Source organism: Euleptes europaea, chromosome 2 (genome assembly GCF_029931775.1).
Source record: "Euleptes europaea isolate rEulEur1 chromosome 2, rEulEur1.hap1, whole genome shotgun sequence".
NCBI lineage: Eukaryota > Metazoa > Chordata > Lepidosauria > Squamata > Sphaerodactylidae > Euleptes > Euleptes europaea.
This window is the reverse complement of record NC_079313.1, coordinates 34,688,129-34,706,686: the sequence shown is the minus strand read 5'-3', so window position 1 is coordinate 34,706,686 and position 18,558 is coordinate 34,688,129. Positions and strand designations below refer to the sequence as shown.

Here is an 18,558-nt window from a genome sequence, read left to right as displayed (position 1 = left end):
TACAGCTAGGCTGTCTTCTTAAGAAAGCCCTTTCCCCCGCTTCCAGCATGCTCTTATCTCCTGCAATCTTTTCACTTCCAGAAGCTCCTGCTGTGAAATATGTAGGAGAATAGAATGATCTGGTTTCAAATAATTAAAGCTGTCATGGTGGTTTTCTTTGTGCCAAGGAGTAAATTGTATCTCTATCTCCTGTGAAACTTGAATGATCAATTAAAAATGCATGAGACCAATTACTGTGGCAATTCAAAAAGGATCTGTTTGTCACAAATCTCAGCACACAGGGCCAGAGTTTAACATCCAGGGCCATGTTTCATTATTCATAAAGCAGATGTAAACTTCAGTTCAAGTCACTTGACATGTTGGTACAACATTTGCAATTCTGTAATAAAAATATTACAGAAAAAAGCTCGTGACAGTTTTTCCCCCCAATCATTGTTTCACTTATTGTTTTAAATATAAATAATATATATATATATATATATATATATAAAATAGAATGTTGACTTTCCAGCAATGGAAGAACCACAGAATATTGGCCTTGGGTGTGGGAGAGCTTGGCTAAAATTTGAACTTTCCCCTCAGCCATTGTTTCTTATGTTGATCTTGGGCAAATTGACTTTGTCTCAGCCTTCCTTCATAAGGGTGGTACCTCGCAAGGTCATCGGGAAGATAAATGATAAGAGCAGCATGGCAGGACAGAAATGAGCATGATTTCAAGGCTTTCAAGACTTGGAAATTCTGTTCACAACCATATGAGAAGGCTGATGAGAGGTAGTGTGATGTCTTGATTAGAGTATTGAAGTAGGACTGGGGAGATGATCAGATCTTCATACTACCATGCAGCCTGTTAGGTGGCCTAACCTACCTCACAGGGTTGTTGCAAGGATACCATAGGGAAGGGAGAACTATGCACACCAACCTGAGCTCCTTGGAGAAAGGACAAAAATACACTAGACAGGAAAGTAGAAAATTACCTTAGTATGTATAAACTACTTCAACCTTGACTATTCATCAGGTTAAAAAAGAAAGATTAATTTGGTCACAGATACACAAGAACTCCAATTCATCTGTGTGGCTTCTATTCAGTCCCACATTGGGGACTGCGCAGGCGCAGGCCAGCCACGGATAAGATTTGTCAGCTTCTAGCAAAATCTAAGAGAGTGCTCCCCCTCCCCTTGGGGCATGCAATCTTCCCAGCCCTCGGTCACATGACCTAAGGGAGAGGGAGCACTCTTCCCTCCAGTTCTCTTTCTGCCGCCACGGAGAGAGAACGTGTTAGCTTTGTCTCTAGCCATGGAGTCCAAGAAAGCTCCACTTTTCAAGAAATGTACCTCCTGTGGTACCAAGATGGCGAAGAATGATCTTCACCTTGAATGCCTCCTTTCTTTGGGGGAAGGCCATATTCCTGCAACTTGTAAAAGTTGCTCCAAACTCACCAACAAGGCCTTGAGGGACCTGTCGACTCGCCTGCTCTCTCATCTTTATAAGGAGTCTCTTCGCCCACGAGGTCAATCTGCTGAGCCTGGTCCTCCGACCGGTAAGCTGCAATCCAAACCGGGTCCCCCAACAAAAAAATCCAAGCGGGGTGGCCCTTCTAAGAAGCCCTCGTCGGTCATTGTTCATCCAGCAAAGTTTATTGCTCCAGGTTCGCAAGATGGCCGCAGCTCTTTGCGCCATGCGTCTCGCTCCAGATCACCTCGGCGCTGATCACCTTCGCGTTTTCTGAAGTCTCTTCGACGTCGATCATCCTTGGCTTCTCCTCGACGCCAATCTCAAACCAAAGTAGCTGTGCAGCAGCCCATTACTATCAAGGATTCGCCTCCTCATTCCCTGGCTACTTCCTCGGTTTCGTGTCCAAGCAGGGCCCAGAAAGACTCGGCTGAGTTCAAACAGCACCTCCTTCACCTCTATAAAGATGTGCCTCCGGTGCTTACAAAGTCCCCATGGCCTGATGATGAAGGGCCTCAGGCAGTACCTACAGAGCTCCAGGTCAGTGCCGATCAACCACCCCCTCTTGTGAGCGCTCAACAAGACTCCCAGCAGTCTGTCGAAAAGAACCAAGTGGAGCCTCCAAAAGGTTCGTCCCATCTCAAACCCGGACAACGGCCTCGGCGTCAATCGACTTCTCGATGCCACTCTCAAACTCCGGCTTCGTCCAATGCCTTTATTAAGACCAGAAAATTTTAAATGCTCTCGCTCCCAGAAGTGCTTTCCCTCCAGGACAGACACATGTGGTTCGCGGTGCTAGATTGCCACGATGCTTACTTCCACATCGCGATTCACACAGAGTGTCGCCAATACCTGAGGTTTGAGTGTAATGGAAAATGTTACCAGTACAATGTGTTACCCTTCGGGCTATCTACGGCCCCCAGGACCTTCACAAAGTGCCTTGCGGTCGTGGTAGCTCACCTTGCCCTAAAGGGTTGTGTAATATTTCTTTACGTTGATGATTGGTTAATCGTGGGTCCTTCTCAATCACAGTTGGCCACGCAAGTGGATTTAGTCCTTGCAGTCCTTCATAATCTGGGTCTTTTAGTTAATTTTTCCAAGTCCAAACTTGTCGCTGCACAGGTACAGACCTTCATTGGAGTGCACCTGGATGCCGAACAAGCCAGGGCCTTCCTCCCTGTTCAAAGAGGTTGCGCTATCCAAACGTTGGTGGCCAAGTTCACTAAGAAACGCTTTCAGATAGCCTACCACATTCAGCAGTTGTTAGGCCTCATGGCCTCCACCATGGCTGTGGTGGAGTTTGCACGACTTCGTATGCGCCCGCTCCAAAATTGGTTCCTCCGGGCATTCAGGCTCAATGTCAACTCCCAGTACAAACGCCTGTCCATCCCCAGATATGTCATTGCTTCCCTGCAGTGGTGGGCGTATGACATCAACATCCTCTCAGGCATCCCCTTTCATTGTCCTTCCCCTGAGAGGTACCTGTTCACAGATGCTTCCCTTTCTGGATGGGGTGCTCATTGTGGTAACCTTATGTCACGGGGTACATGGTCACATTTAGAATCCCGGTTGCACATAAATTTATTAGAGCTTCATGCCATCCGTCTCGCTCTGTCTTCATTTGCAGGGCACCTGGACGGACATCACATTCAGATCGCTACGGACTGCTCCACCGCCTAGTATTATATAAACAAGCAAGGCGGCACAGGGTCCGTTTCACTCTCCAAAGAGGCCAGCGACATTTGGGAATGGGCCATAGCTCATCATGCTACTCTCGTAGCAATTCACATCGCAGGCAAGAGCAACATGTTAGCGGACACTCTGAGTTGCCTTCCCAATCAAACGCATGACCTCACCTTAAGCGACGACTGTCTCCACCAAATATTCCAACAGTGGGGTTACCCGCAAGTGGACCTTTTTGCGACACACCTCAACTCCGTGTTTCACAGGTTTTATTCGAGGGCAGGAGCCAGCCCGGGCTCATTGGGGGATGCCTTTCAGACGATTTGGAATGGGGCTCTCTTTTATCTCTTTTCCCCATTCCCTCTACTTCACAAGGTCCTAGCCAAGTTGAACCACGACAAGACAGATGCCATCATTGTTACTCCCTTTTGGACCAGGAGGTTGTGGTTCGCAGTGCTCATGTCACTTGCGCAAGGGAACTACATCCTTCTCCCGGAGGATCCCTCCCACTTTCCCCCAGATCTACAACTCGCTGCCTGAGGGTGTGGCCCCAGGGCAGTGGTCTGACAGGGTAGCTAAGGTCTTATTGCACTCTTTAAAGTCCTCCACAAGACGATCTTATGACGCAAAATGGAGACATTTTTCTGATTGGGCTAAAGTCAAAGATGTTTAGCCAATTACTTGCCCACTGTCTGTTGTGTTTGATTATCTGCTAGCCCTCAAAGATGATGGTTTATCTAATTCATCTATTAAAGTTTATTTAGCCGCAATTTCGGCTTTTCACCCAGATATCGACTCCTTTTCAGTCTTTTCTCATCCCCTTTCCAAAAAGTTTTTAAGAGGTCTCACTAATTTGCATCCTCCCGTCACTCCGCCCATTCCTCAGTGGAGTCTCTCCTTAGTACTTTCTCAACTCATGAGACCTCCCTTTGAGCCATTGGCCACCTGTCAAATGGCTCTGCTATCGTTCAAGGCGACCTTTTTGGTCGCAATTACCTCAGCGAGGAGGGTGAGTGACTTATCAGCACTCTCACACTCCCCTCCTTATACTACGTTCCACTCGGATAGGATGGTACTGAAGCCAAAGATCTCTTTTTTACCCAAGGTAGTATCAGCCTTCCACCTTACCCAGGACATTGTCCTCCCGGTTTTTTTCCCTCACCCTCCCTCAGATGCTGATAGGGCATTACACTCCCTCGATGTCCGAAGAGCCCTCCTTTTTTACATTAACAGGTCTCAGAAATTTCGTAAGGACGATAACCTTTTTGTTTGCTTCGGGGGACACCGTAAAGGTCGTCGTGCTTCTCCTCAGACTCTCTCGAGGTGGATCCCGTCTACCATCAAATTGGCCTACGATCTTGCTCACCAAGAATGCCCTCCTATGATTAAATCACACTCTACCAGAGCGTATGTGGCTTCTATCGCCTTTTCTTCAAGGATATATCTCCGGGACATTTGTAAGGCTGCCACCTGGTCCACGCCCTCCACGTTTATGAGACACTACGCTGTGGATGTGGACTCTGCGAGAGATGCAGCCGTGGGATGTGCCGTACTGCAGTCTTTATTTCGGTGACTGTCCCACACCCACCGTCCTGGTAAGCGAGCTTGCTACTCTTCCAATGTGGGACTGCATAGAAGCCACGCAGATGAAAAACAGAGTTTCACTTACCTGTAACTGTTGTTCATCTGGTGGATCTTCTATTCAGGCACACATCCCTCCCTCCTTCCCTGCTGTGGGACCTCTCTGCTAGACCAGTGGTTGGTTCCGTGGCGGCAGGTTGGAGAACTGGAGGGAAGAATGCCCCCTCCCCCTTGGGTCATGTGACCAAGGAGCGGGAAGATTGCATGCCCCAAGGGGAGGGGAGCACTCTCTTAGATTTTGCTAGAAGCTGACAAATCTTATCTGTGGCTGGCCTGTGCCTGCGCAGTCCCAATGTGTGCCTTCATAGAAGATCCACCAGATGAACAACAATTACAGGTAAGTGAAACTCAGTTTTTTCAGTGATAGGAAATACTTTTTGGTCTGTCCTTGAAAAAACTCTTCAAAGATTCCTTCCTGAATTAGAAGGATTTGCAATGACAGAAAAGCTTTATTAAAAGATAGCTTGCTCACCACTATCATTGTTTTTGTGCAATGTGTATTAGCAGGCATGTGTTGAGTTTGTTTGGGGGCATATGGGCACTATATGATGAGCCCCTGCAGGCCTGGTTGGCCGCCCCCATGAACCGAGGGCATGCTCTTAGAAGACATCCCAGAATCCTCTGCAAATGTACAAAGGATAAGGGTGTTCAGTAGACAGAAAATGGTTGATTGTAGGAAGGTCGAAAAACCATTGCCTTATGTGAGGGAAGACATTTGTTGGTCCTGCTACAAGATGGGTGGTGGTTTGGGACTTGAAATTACTTGATTATTGGGGCACAAAAGTGGCAAGTAATCTGAAAATTTTACTGGAGTAGAAAATTAATGCAAATGGATCAGCAGCGCCATAAAAAGGAATTTACCTTTCTAGGATGTTTCTGATGAATGTTTCCATTTACTTAATTCTTTCTCTCTCTCTCTCCCCCCCCCCGCCCCGCCGTTAAATAGAAAGAACGAGAGAAAGGATCCAATCTGGCATTCATGTTTCGACTGCCCTTTGCTGCTGGCAGAGTTTTCAGTATCAGCATGCTGGACACCCTGCTGTATCAGGTACTGTGATGGGCCAAGTTTATTGGAACAAATATTTGCATTCTAACTGCCTAGCTGTTCCCCTTACATACATTTCAAGCCTGGGTGCTCATAAATTGCTACGAACGGCGGCCAAACAGCAGTCAGGAGGGGGACATGATAACCTTCCACATAAGCCCTACTGTCGTGACCTGAGACACAATGCCAGAATAATTCACCCTCTCCAACCGCCATGATGACCCTGAGGATGCAAAGAAGTCTCATATGGTAATAATTGTTACAATGATGCAAACATGGATAAAGAGCTCACACAGATGGATGGTGTGAATGCAAGGTTGGAAACAGCTAGATATCAACCATCTAATTTATTTGGTATTTATAAACTGCCTTTCTTGAAAAGACACAATGTACAAATGTACTTTAAAACCCGTCAGTGAAACAATAATCAATTAATGTCATATCAGCTCCTGCCATTTACTTAAGTAAGTGCCGTCAAGTCGCAATCGACTTATGGCCACCTCAGTAAGGGGCTTTCAAGACCAGTGAGAAACAGAGGTGATTTGCCTTACTCTGCAGCATCTTCCTTGCTGGTCTCTCTTCCAAGTACCTTCCAAGATTAATTTCTGAGATCTGAAGAGGTCAGGCTATAACATGCCGCCTTCTCTCCCTCCAGCTATTTTGGAGTTTTCAAAAGCTCTCCTAAATACAGTAGCTTTATGACCCTTCCAAAGAAGAAGAAGAATAGTTGGTTTTTATATTCCGACTTTCTCCACCATTTAAAGAAGAGTCAAATCGGCTTACAATCACCTTCCCTGCCCTTCCCCACAACAGACACCCTGTGAGGTAGGTGGGGCTGAGAGTGTGTGACTAGCCTAAGGTCACCCAGCTGGCTTTATGTGTAGGAGCAGGGAAACAAATCCAGTTCACCAGATTAGCCTCCGCCATCCATGTGGAAGAGTGGGGAATCAAACCCGGTTCTCCAGATCAGAGTCCACTACTCCAAACCACTGTTCTTAACCATCACACCACACTGGCCTAAACTACTAATGAGTGTTCACATTAGTGCATTGAAGTGATCACAGAAAACGCTCTGGAAAAGACTGATGCCAAACCCTCCTCTCTAACCAAAGGGGTTACCAAAAGAAGTTGTTGGGATTAACTTAAATTGCATATGGTTAGATATTGAAAAAGACACCGTTTGGACTATGTAGGGCACAGGTTGTGAAAGGCTTTATAGGTCAAAATCAGCAACTTAAATTGAGTATGGAAAACCATAGGATGCCAATTCAAATCTTTCAGAATAGGCGTGATATGCCTTTATTTAATTTATCTTGAATATTTCTGACTCACTCTTCTATCAGGTTTCAGTATAGCACTCTGTGAAGAAATGCATTTTTTATTTAGAGGTTTTAACTGAGCGAAACCTTTATCTTGAGTTTTTAAAAGTATTTCTTTCTCTTGGCAGAAAGAAAAGCAATACAATTGCTTCCCAGCCTCACCTCAGCCACCCTTTTTGAAATGCTGATAGGTGTAGCAAGAGACCATGAGAGGGTCATGCTTACACCTCTTCCCCCCACGCCAGCTAGACAGGTGATATCTAGCAGGGAACAGAGATTTGGAAAAATTAAGTGCTTAGAAGGACTTCAGGATAAATTTCCTGGAAACTTCAGGGAAAGCTTCTTTTACCTGTCCTGGTCAATGGTAGGCGAAAGAGATCTGGCAAAACTCGTGGCAGAGAGGAGGAAGCTCTTTTGTGCTGATTCCATTGAGGCAGACTCTTAACTGAGGTCTGGAGGAGGCAGCCATTGCCATGTGTTGGCCGGCACACCTGAAAGGGGCTTTCACATAATGGAAACTTGTAGAACATCCATAACTTTCTAAGATAAAGAGACTGCCTTTTATTTAACATCTGCTAGGGCATATATGGAAGGAGGGATAGATGAATTGTGTTTTACCCTTTAATTTTGAATCCCTTGCTCAGTCTGGTGCTGTGCTGGGAATATGGTAGTGGATTTTTTTTAAATAAATGCTTTATAACTTTTGATACTGGTAGTGGTTCTCTGTATCACTAGGGTTGCCAGGTCCCTCTTTGCCACTGGTGGGAGGTTTTTGGGGCAGAGCCTGAAGAGGACATGGTTTGGGGAGGGGAGGGACTTCAGTGCCATAGAGTCCAATTGCCAAAGCAGCCATTTTCTCCAGGTGAACTGATCTCTATCGGCTGGAGATCAGTTGTAATAGCAGGAGATCTCTAGCTAGTACCTGAAGGTTGGCAGCCCTAAAGCAACAGCACAGTTTCAAATAGGCATTTATGTATGCATGTACAGTATTAGACGGGACACAGTATATGAATGAAATAATTGAAGAGTGATGATAGTGAATACTCAAATACTTTTGATTATAAGGAGCTAGAAAATAGTAATAAACTCGATTTACAAAGGATTGATTTAGGATTAAATAGCAATTGGCTCAAAGAAATTTCATCATTTACAACAGTACAGGATTTATTGAAACAGTTTGAGTTAAAGGTGGCTGGTTGAAAGATTAAGATGTGAGTGCTGCACAGTGTATAATGGATATGGACAAAGTTAGCTGGTGAGAACCTTTACTGAATTAATGCTCTGCAGTGGAGCAGATACTAACCAGGGCTGACCCTGCTTAGCTTCTGAGGTCTGATCAGATCAGGCTAGCCTGGCCCATTAGAAATGGTTTTTTTTTTGTGGCAGGCCTTAATTTGGCTTATAGGAAACCTTATACTTCCTGCATCTTTTAACCATTTGAAATCTGCTAGAATTGCTCATATTTGTTTTTATTGCTCCTCTATTATTATTATTATTATTATTATTATTATTATTATTATTATTTTGCTGTTCATATGCATTTTACTGTAGTTTTGATTGCTGATTTTTATGATAATTTGTGGTTGATGGCAGATGCATAAATAGCAATGCAGATGAATACAGGATTTTACTATTTTAAATAAACACTTTTTTTGTCACTGGAAAAACTTCTCTGGAAAAAAAAATCTCCAAGAGGTTCCTCTAACAGTCACCACAGACTTACAGTTTCAAGGACATGATTCCCTTCATCAAATATAATCTATACTAGTTTTCTGCCATTTGCCAGGCTATGTCTAGGAATCCCTCTTCATGTGATCAGAAAGTACCTTGCTGTACTAATTTAACTGATATTTGTCAATAAATTAACTCTCTTAAATATTTGCCTAGATGTTAGAAATATGTCCTGGGTGAATTGGTATCAGTTATCCTTTGCCATACCACCCCCATCCCTTCAAGAAGACTCAAGTGCCTTGGTGCTTCATGGGGGTAGTTTGAACAATGGTAGTCTGTCTTCTTTTTCAATGGTATCTTCTGAATTCAGAGTGATTGGGTGATGGATGTGACCTAGGGTTGCCAACCTCCAAGTGATGGCTGGAGATCTCCCACTATTACAACTGATCTCCAGGTGACAGAGGTCAGTTCCCCTGAAGAAAATGGCTACTTTGGCAATTGGACTCTATGGCATTGAATTCCCTCCCATCTCCAAACCCCACCCTCCTCAGGCTCCACCCCCAAATTCTCCTGGTATTTCCCAACCCAGAACCGGCAACCCTAATGTGGCCTCAGTTACAGAGCTCAGTTCTGCCCATGGATAAGATTGCAGGGCAGTATAATAGTCTTTTTCATGTAATGTGCTAGCTTCTTCTGCTGACATTTTATCAGTTGATACTGCCACTGGGGTATTGATGTGAACATTCAGGAGCCAGGCAGGCGGAAGCTTTCTTACCACTCAGATACTGTGGCCACAGGGCAATTCTAGGGTAGAGCCACATCTGATGACTATAGATACAAACTTATATAGACACCTCTCAGGTAGGGTGGCCAACCTCCAGGTGGTGGCTGGTGATCTCCTGCTATTACAACTGATCTCCAGCCAATAGAGATCAGTTCCCCTGGAGAAAATGGCTGCTTTGGCAATTGGACTCTATGGCATTGATGTCTCTCCCTCCCCAAACCCCGCCCTCCTCAGGCTCTGCCCCAAAAACCTCCCGCCGGTTACAAAGAAGGTCCTGGCAACCCTATTCTCATGGGGTTTTCAGAGCATTCACAAAGCAGTCCTGCTAGATATCCTTTTGTAGTATAGAAGCACAGCTAGACTGGTTTGATTTGGTCTAGTGGTTGCCTTGTGGTTAAGTGCTTCCAGTTACAAGGTATATTTCTCAGAGACAGGATAGCAGTACATTTACTAAGGAAGGCAGAACATCCTGTTGCAAGGTACATTGCTAATAAGACAGAATTTTATGTGACTTTAACTCTATTAATGATGGAGACAGAGAGATCTTTATTTTCTCCATTATGGAGGCAAAGGCCTTGTTTTCCTCATCAATATATCATCTCACAATTGATCTTTTCTCCCCTCTAATAATCTTACACTTCTCATCCTTGGTTTTAAAAGGATTCATTTACCAGAACATCATGAACTCTTGTAAATTATCTACTGCTTTTTTAACCCAGCATTCCCCTCACAAAATATAATTCTTATTCATGATTAAGGTCATTATTTTCTCTCACAAGGCACTTTATTCCCCAGAAGGAGGACATTTTTGTATATTTGTCATGTTTTCTGAAACTTCCCATCTGTTTATTATCCAAACCCTTCAAGAATATTCAGAAACTATGATTCCCTGGTTTCTTTAGGAAATCCATAATAATCCCCTTCTCCTGAAGTCAGTAATCCAGGGCTATAGTAAGATAATCATACATGAATCATACACCTGTCTATTTATAATCCTCTACCTATTTATAATCCTCTACCTGTTCCAGCTGTCCTGTTGGGTGTGAGTGGTGAAACCAGAATTTGTCAGCTATTGTCTAGATCTACACACTGTCTTCATTAGTGCTTCATTAGTCACTGCCTGAGCATCGCACCCCACTTGCTTTCTTTGCCACACCCTCCTTTCCCACCAAAGGTACTTACTAGTAAACACACAAATGCCTTCCGTTGCCATTCAGTACTGACTAATAGTTTCTCATTTTAAACTATCACTTAATTTGAGGCTATAACAGGTGTTCATTTACATCAAGGAAACACTTGCTAGGGTTTCAGCTCTGCCTTCCACAAACTATAACACTGTTGTTCAGTTCTCAGTCTGTGCTGAGACTCTCACTAACCAATACATAGCATTTATTCCCATAACTTCAAAGAATCACTATGGGTCCTTGATAAAAAGATTCCCTCTGCTCCCCCTCCCCTACCCCATGTATAAGAAGACACAGAACACACACAGGGGAGGAAGCTGGCCAATCCTTATTAGAAAAGAGAAAGAGAGGAATCTATATATAGGAATCTATAATTGCTGGTTTTAACCATTTGCTTGACTTGAAATCATAGCAATTGCTTCCTTGCAATACAATAGCAGTTTTTAGGCAGAGGTTTAAAATGAGCAGTTGTGGATTCCTGGTGAGTTTTCTAGCTGTTGTGTAGGCCCAAGATTAAAGGGCATCATGTCACATGAGAGCAAAATGAAATAAGGAAATGTCCTATCTCCTTTCGCCCCCACTTCTGGCAACTGGGTCTAGTGAATTTTGTATCTCACCCCAGCCTCTCCATCTCAGTGGCCCTGTCCTCTCACAGGCATATCAGAGGTATTGTAAGAGGAGAGTACAGTATCATGTAGTGGTATGTTAAGAGAGTTGGACTATGACTGGAGAGACCCACATTCAAAGTGTAGTGTGGTGTAGTGGTTATGAGTGTTGGACTAGGACCGTGTTGGCGAACCTATGGCACGCGTGCCAACTCCGGCACGCGTAGCCCTCTCTGCCGGCACGCGTTGCTCAGCATGGCCTCCCCCCTCTGTCTGCGCTCCTGCTGTAGGCGGAGCCATAGACGCTGCTTGTGGGGCAGGCAGAGCCGGCAGATGCACATTGTCACCTTTCGCCCAGCTCTGCTCTCGCCGCGCCGCACCCTCTCCTTTGTCCAGCCTCCCTTTCAAACTCCCCACTCTGGGCGGGGCTTGTGGGGCAGGCAGAGCCGGCGCCGGCTGTTTTGCGTGCGCCTGTTCCGGCCGCGCCGCCCGCTCTGCTTCTCCTGCCTGCAACCGCAAGCCCCAAATCACCCCTTTCCCCCTTTTGTCCCTGTCCCTGCCGGCTCCTGCGGGACAATCACTAGGGAGAGGGGGGGGAGAAGACCTCCCACCCACTGCTCCTATGGGGGCCAATGCCCCTGCCTCCACTGGCGCTTCTGCTCCTTCTCTGGGTGCGAATTCCCCCCCTCTCCGAGGCTCCAGCTGCACACCCCTGTGCGCTCCGCCTCCGTCTCTTTCCCGAGCCATTACTGCTGTGCGTCTGCTGCCCGCTCGCTCCTTGAAGTCCGCGCCGGTGGGGGCGGAGGGGGCAGGCCCTCTGTGAACAGGCTGGCCGTCCCTCCCACCTTCCAATGCCCCAGTTCACTGGCGCGCCGCTCCTCTCTCCATCGCCCGCCTTCAGGATCGCCCCCTCTGTCTTCAACTCTTCGTTTCCTTGCCTCCTGTTCCTCTTCACCCCCCTCCTCTTCTCCTCTCCTCCGTCCTGTCAGTGCCTCCAGGCTGCGCGCCCGATGCTGCAGCCCCTGCGCTGGCTGCCCGCGCTTGGCAGGGGCGGTGGGCACCCACCCCCTTCCTCTTCTCGGTGCCGCTCACCCGGCTCCAAAGCCGCCAAGCGCGCCTTGCTTGCCGCCAGGGAGAGGCGCGGGATTCTCCATGGTACAGTCGGTGGGGGGGGGGCGGAGAGTCAGGGGGGCTAAGGGGAAGCTTCCCCCACCCCCTCTCTTGCTGCTGCTGCTGCTGTACAGTCACCCTAAAGAGGGGGTCTTTAAGTTGGCGCTGCAGCTGCTGAAGTCCAACTCAGATTTGTAGCCTGCTTGGATGAAATTAGGCTGTTTATGAATGAAAAAGGGCAGGAATATCCACAGCTCACTGATATGGCCTGGCTTACCAACCTCATGTTTTTTACAGATTTTACACAACACTTCAATGTACTGAACAAACAACTGCAAGGCGTAGGGAAAACAGCAGAAAGGATGTTTTGTAATATCAAAACATTTGAGAGAAAACTGCAGGTTTTTGAAAGAGACCTTGAAAGTGGGCAGCTGAAATATTTTCCAAAACTAAAAATGCATTTAGAAAATTCTACAACATTTGTAGACAATCCTACAAGCCATCAGGAAATCTACAAGGAATTTTCTAACATTGTAGCAGCTGCACAGGTGAATTTTAGCAACAGATTTTTACAGTTCCGTAAGATGGAGACAACCCTGTGTTTTCTTACTTCTCCAGATAAAGCCAAATTTGAAGAACTTGATCTTTCCTGCCTACACTGGTTAGAAAGCTCTGTTATTATGTTTTTCTTTTAAGGCAAAAGATGTGAATGTATGAGTAGTTTTTTTCTAAACTAAAACCTCAGTATTCAGGTTAAATTGCCGCATTGGCACTCGGCGTTAAATAAGTGGGTTTTGGGTTGCAGTTTGGGCACTCGGTTTCTAAAAGGTTCGCCATCACTGGACTAGGATCTGGGAGACCCAGGTTTGAATCCCCACTTGATCCATAGAAGCTTGATGGTTGACCTTGGGCCAGTCACACTCTCTCAGCCTAACCTACCTCACAGGTAGGGTTGCCAGGTCCCTCTTTTGGGGCGGACCCTGGAAAGGGTAGGGTTTGAGGAAGGGAGGGACTTCAATGCCATAGAGTTCAATTGTCAAAGTGGCCATTTTCTCCAGGTGAACTGATCTTTATCGGTTGGAGATCAGTTGTAATAGCAGGAGATCTCCAGCTATTACCTGGAGGTTGGCAACCCTACTCACAGGATTGTTATGAGGATAAAATTGAGGAGAACAATGTGAAGCCTCTTTGGATCCCTACTGTGGAGAAAGGCAGGGTATAAATGAATTAAAAATTAAAATTGGTTCTTGTAGGTTATCCGGGCTGTGTAACCGTGGTCTTGGAATTTTCTTTCCTGACGTTTCGCCAGCAACTGTGGCAGGCATCTTCAGAGTAGTAACACTGAAGGACAGTGTCTCTCAGTGTCAAGGGTGTAGGAAGAGTAATATATAGTCAGAAAGGGGTTGGGTTTGAGCTGAGTATTGTCCTGCAAAAGTATTGTCCTGTAAGTATCAAGATAATGTGCTAATGAGGGTATGGTATGTTAATATGGAACCATTGTATCCTGAAGTGATCTGTTAATGTGTGTAATCCAAAGCTAATCTGTATGGCTATTGTTGAATGTTGTCTTTGTCTGGAGGTTTTTCAGGGCAGGAAGCCAAGCCTTATTCATTCTTAAACTCTCCTTGCCATTTATTAAAGGAATCACTGATAGGATGGAGAAACTTTTGAAAAAACATAACCTACAAACAGTGTTTAAACCCACCAAGAAAATACAACAAATGCTACGATCAGCAAAAGACAAAAGAGACCCCCTCACCTCTGCAGGAGTATATCGTATACCTTGCAGCTGTGGAGAAGTTTACATCGGGACCACAAAACGCAGCATACAAACAAGGATAAAAGAACATGAAAGATACTGCAGACTTGGCCAACCTGAGAAATCAGCAGTGGCTGAACATGGACTGACACAAACAGGACACAGGGTCTTATTCCAAGACACTGAAAGACTGGACAATTCTACCAACTATTTTGTCAGATTGCACAGAGAAGCCATTGAAATTCATAAACATCAGCACAACTTTAACAGAAAAGAGGAGAGTTTAAGAATGAATAAGGCTTGGCTTCCTGCCCTGAAAAACCTCCAGACAAAGACAACATTCAACAATAGCCATACAGATTAGCTTTGGATTACACACATTAACAGATCACTTCAGGATACAATGGTTCCATATTAACATACCATACCCTCATTAGCACATTATCTTGATACTTACAGGACAATACTTTTGCAGGACAATACTCAGCTCAAACCCAACCCCTTTCTGACTATATATTACTCTTCCTACACCCTTGACACTGAGAGACACTGTCCTTCAGTGTTACTACTCTGAAGATGCCTGCCACAGTTGCTGGCGAAACGTCAGGAAAGAAAATTCCAAGACCACGGTTACACAGCCCGGATAACCTACAAGAACCAATGAACTCTGACCGTGAAAGCCTTCGACAATATTTTAAAAATTAAAAATTCTCACTCTGCTATGAAGGTCCTTTGGTGACCCTGGACCAAGTCATACTCTTTGTTTATTTATTTATTGCATTTCTACCCCATTCTCCCCAACCCGAAGGTCGGGCTCAGAGCGGCTTTTCAACCTAACCTCCCTCACAGGGTTATACTGATAGTATGGAATCTGTCACAAAGATTCACATGTTCAAGAGGGAGGAGTCCTCCCTCCTCTGGCAGCACTCCGACTGCTTCTTCATTTGCTTCTGGGGGTCCTCTATCCCCTAGGAGCAACATTTCAAAAACTTCTTTAGGAGGGGGAGGCAGGAAAGTTGTGTTTCCAGGTACAGAATTTAGATCTGATCCTACCCAAAATAAGGAAGAGAGAGAACCCTGTACACTATCCTGAGATCCTTGAAGGAAAGGTGGATAAGTGTATTAGACAGAGAAGTATACTAGGCAGACAGTAGTATGCAATACTTAGCCTCTGAAGTGTGTTCTGCGTTCACAGAAGGGAATATCCAACCCAATTCTGTTGTTGGCTAAAACCTGAATAAGATAATGTCTGTGTTGCTGTGTATAAAGTGACACAAGATTCAAGGAGAAAAGGGGAAGACAGAAAAACCTTTCCATTAATCTCCCCAACTCCCATTCTCCTTGTTCACATTAAGGAAAAGCCTTCTCTCTGTGCCAAGCCATTCTCTCTCACAGGTCCAGCATTCGGTGCTTCCATATCCCAGCCAGTAAATTCAGAAAGAGGTTGAAAAGCACCACTTCACCCCCTGCTGTTTTCATCCCCTCAACACTACATGTGGTTTCCATACAATCGAGAGACAAAAATTACTACCTCTAAGAGGACAGGGTGATTTTTTTAAAAATCCTGCAATGCACCCCTCCCTTATCCTTTCTAACTTGGTTGCTTGTTGGGGGGCTTCTTGTGGTCAATCAGAACAGCCACCAAGCAACCAGCTCCCTTAGGCATATTAACTGGTCTCAATAATTGAGTCAAGCAACAGGGGGAAATATTTCCAAGGGATTCAGAGTTGGGGAAAAGACAAGCTGGGCATACAATAAAAAGAACTGTAAGACACACATTTATCACCACTGTTCAGCGCAGAGTTAATGAATATCCTGCTGCTGAGAGGTGATTTAGGGAGCTGTGAGGTTTTGAAGAACTCTGTCGTGCCAACTGCTTGACTTCTGCTGTTTACTGCTATTAGCAACAACAAAAAATGATGCTAAGGTTTTGTGCCTTGCACTTCATCTGTGAGAAGCTGAAATGTGTTCACATCCTTTCCAAGGTTTCTTGGCTATCTGTAAAGATAGATCTTGTCTCTGAGGAGCAACTGTGAAACTCATCAGTTACTTAAATTGATAATATCTGAGAGCTGGTCTATACATTACATCCAGTGAAGGTCCCCCCTTGTATCATATATTTTTAGTACAACTCTTTGCATGTATTGGTTTCAAAGGATGAGTTTCCCAGTCCTTGAAAGCAAGCATATCTTGGGTTGATCACAGGCCAGGGATACAGGATGGCCTGTTTTACATGATAAGTTACATTTATCTTATGCTGCATTTTTAGCAGTAATGATTTATGGTAGAGTACTTTATACCAATATTTGAGCAAGATTCGAGTCCAGTAGCACCTTAAAGAAGAATAAGAGTTGGTTTTTATACCCGATGTCCTCTACCTTTAAGAAGTCTCAAACCAGCTTACAATCACCTTCCCTTCCTGTCCCCACAACAGTCACCTTGTGAAGTAGGTGGGGCTGAGAGAGAGAGAGCTGTGACTAGCCCAAGGTCACCCAGCAGGCTTCATGTGGAGGAACGGTGAAACAAACCTGGTTCACCAAATTACAGTCCACCGTTCATGAAGAGTGAGGAATCAAATCCGGTTCTCCAAATTAGATTCCACTGCTCTAAAGACCATCTTTCCTTCTTTGCTCCTATGACTCATAGGTCCTGAGCAGTTATTTCTTAGAGGAAAATATGATGGAGGGATATTTGGCCATGGCCAATGCTATATTTGGGTCTCTATCCATCAGCAAAAAGGGGACTATTTTGTCTCTAAATACCATCGCTTCTAAAGACCATCAAGATTTCCAGAGTATAAATTTTTGAGAGTCAGACTTTTCTGCTGCAGACCAACGCAACTACCTGCCTGAAATTATACTAGTATTGTTACATTCAAACAAATTTCACTGTGGTTTTGTAGCACTTAGATTCTGTTTGCATATATCCTGTTTTCAGGCCCTAGTTAGTTGTTGCATTACTATCCCAGAGGATCGGGAACATGAGATGGGCCTGAAGGACAAAGTGAGAGCATGTCTAAAATAAGTATTTGTTATTTATATTACACCAGTATACATTTCCAGCCTGGATCCTCTCAGAAAGTATCATAACCAATAGCTTCTGATTTATCACAGCAGGGTCTCAGAGTACACTGGTTTTTGTACAACAACTTGAACTACTCAGTGAATGGAGAAATTGGCCATAGAGTCTTAATCTCTATCTCAAATAGAACATGAAGACCACCTCTGAGAAGTCCAGCTTGCTGTGATCAGAAACCACACTTTGCAAGACCGAGAAGCATATCTAAATATATAGGCCTGTGTTGTACCACTCCACTGAGCCAAATCTGAAGCTCTCTACCCAGGGCCAGATCTGGGGGGGGGAGAGAGAGGGCACCTGCCCCAGGTGGCACATGCAGAAGAAGTGGCACACTGCTGCTCAGAGGAGAGCCAAGCATGGTGCAGGGGAGCAGCAGCCTGCCCAGCCCCAGTCCCCAGCTCAGCATGTGAGGTCAGGAGGCCCCCAGGGCAGCTGCACTGCCTCTCAGATAAGAGCCGATTGTGGCATAGCTGAGCGGCAGCCTGGCTGAATCCAACCCCCAGCTCAATGTGCTGGGCAGGAGCCCCCCCCCCCCCAAACTGACAGCAGGGATGGGCATAGAGAGGAGGAATGCTTCCCTGACATTGAGCAGCAGTTCCTTTTCTCTAAAAAGCCTTAATGGCCTTGCATGATTTCCAGGGGCAAGAAATTGCTTGGGGTGCAGGAAGAGCATCTATTTCCATCAGGTGAATTGAGCCCCCTGCCCACAACTCCCAGCTCAGATTATGAGCCAGAGCGCCGTCCAGTCCTCTTGAAGCCCTGGCTTTGAAACAAGCTGACCCAGGAGCCGTGAGCCAGAGCGCCGTCCAGTCCTCTTGAAGCCCTGGCTTTGAAACAAGCTGACCCAGGAGCCGTGGGCTTGGCGGCAGCAGCAGCGGGCTCAGCTCTGGTTCCACTTTCCTTCCAGGGGGGCTTGCACAGGTTTGTGCGCTTTGCACAGTAGGGGGAGATTCTGTTAAAAGCAAGTCGACTGCAACTTGATGGCACTGTCCACCACCCATTGCACAGTCAGCAGACCTTTCAGTAAAACCATATTTCATAAATTTATATCCTGCCTTTCACAATGCCAAAGTTATTTGCAATATGTATACAAGTACGCTAAAATGTATTTTTTCCCTTTTTAATTTTTCAGTCATTTGTTAAAGATTACATGATCTCTATTGCAAGACTTCTGCTAGGACTCGATACCACACCAGGATCTGGGTTTCTTTGTTCTGTAAGTTGTTATTG

The 18,558-nt window shown here is 45.4% G+C and overlaps 1 protein-coding gene across 1 annotated transcript in view; it reads left to right on the top strand.

The window, feature by feature from the left end:
• KCNT2 (potassium sodium-activated channel subfamily T member 2) overlaps positions 1-18,558 on the top strand; it is a 299,141-nt gene that overhangs the window by 261,511 nt on the left and 19,072 nt on the right. The window contains exons 24-25 of the mRNA XM_056844277.1: positions 5,720-5,821; positions 18,461-18,544. Coding sequence (XP_056700255.1) covers positions 5,720-5,821; positions 18,461-18,544 — 186 coding nt within the window. The remainder of the gene's footprint in view (positions 1-5,719; positions 5,822-18,460; positions 18,545-18,558) is intronic.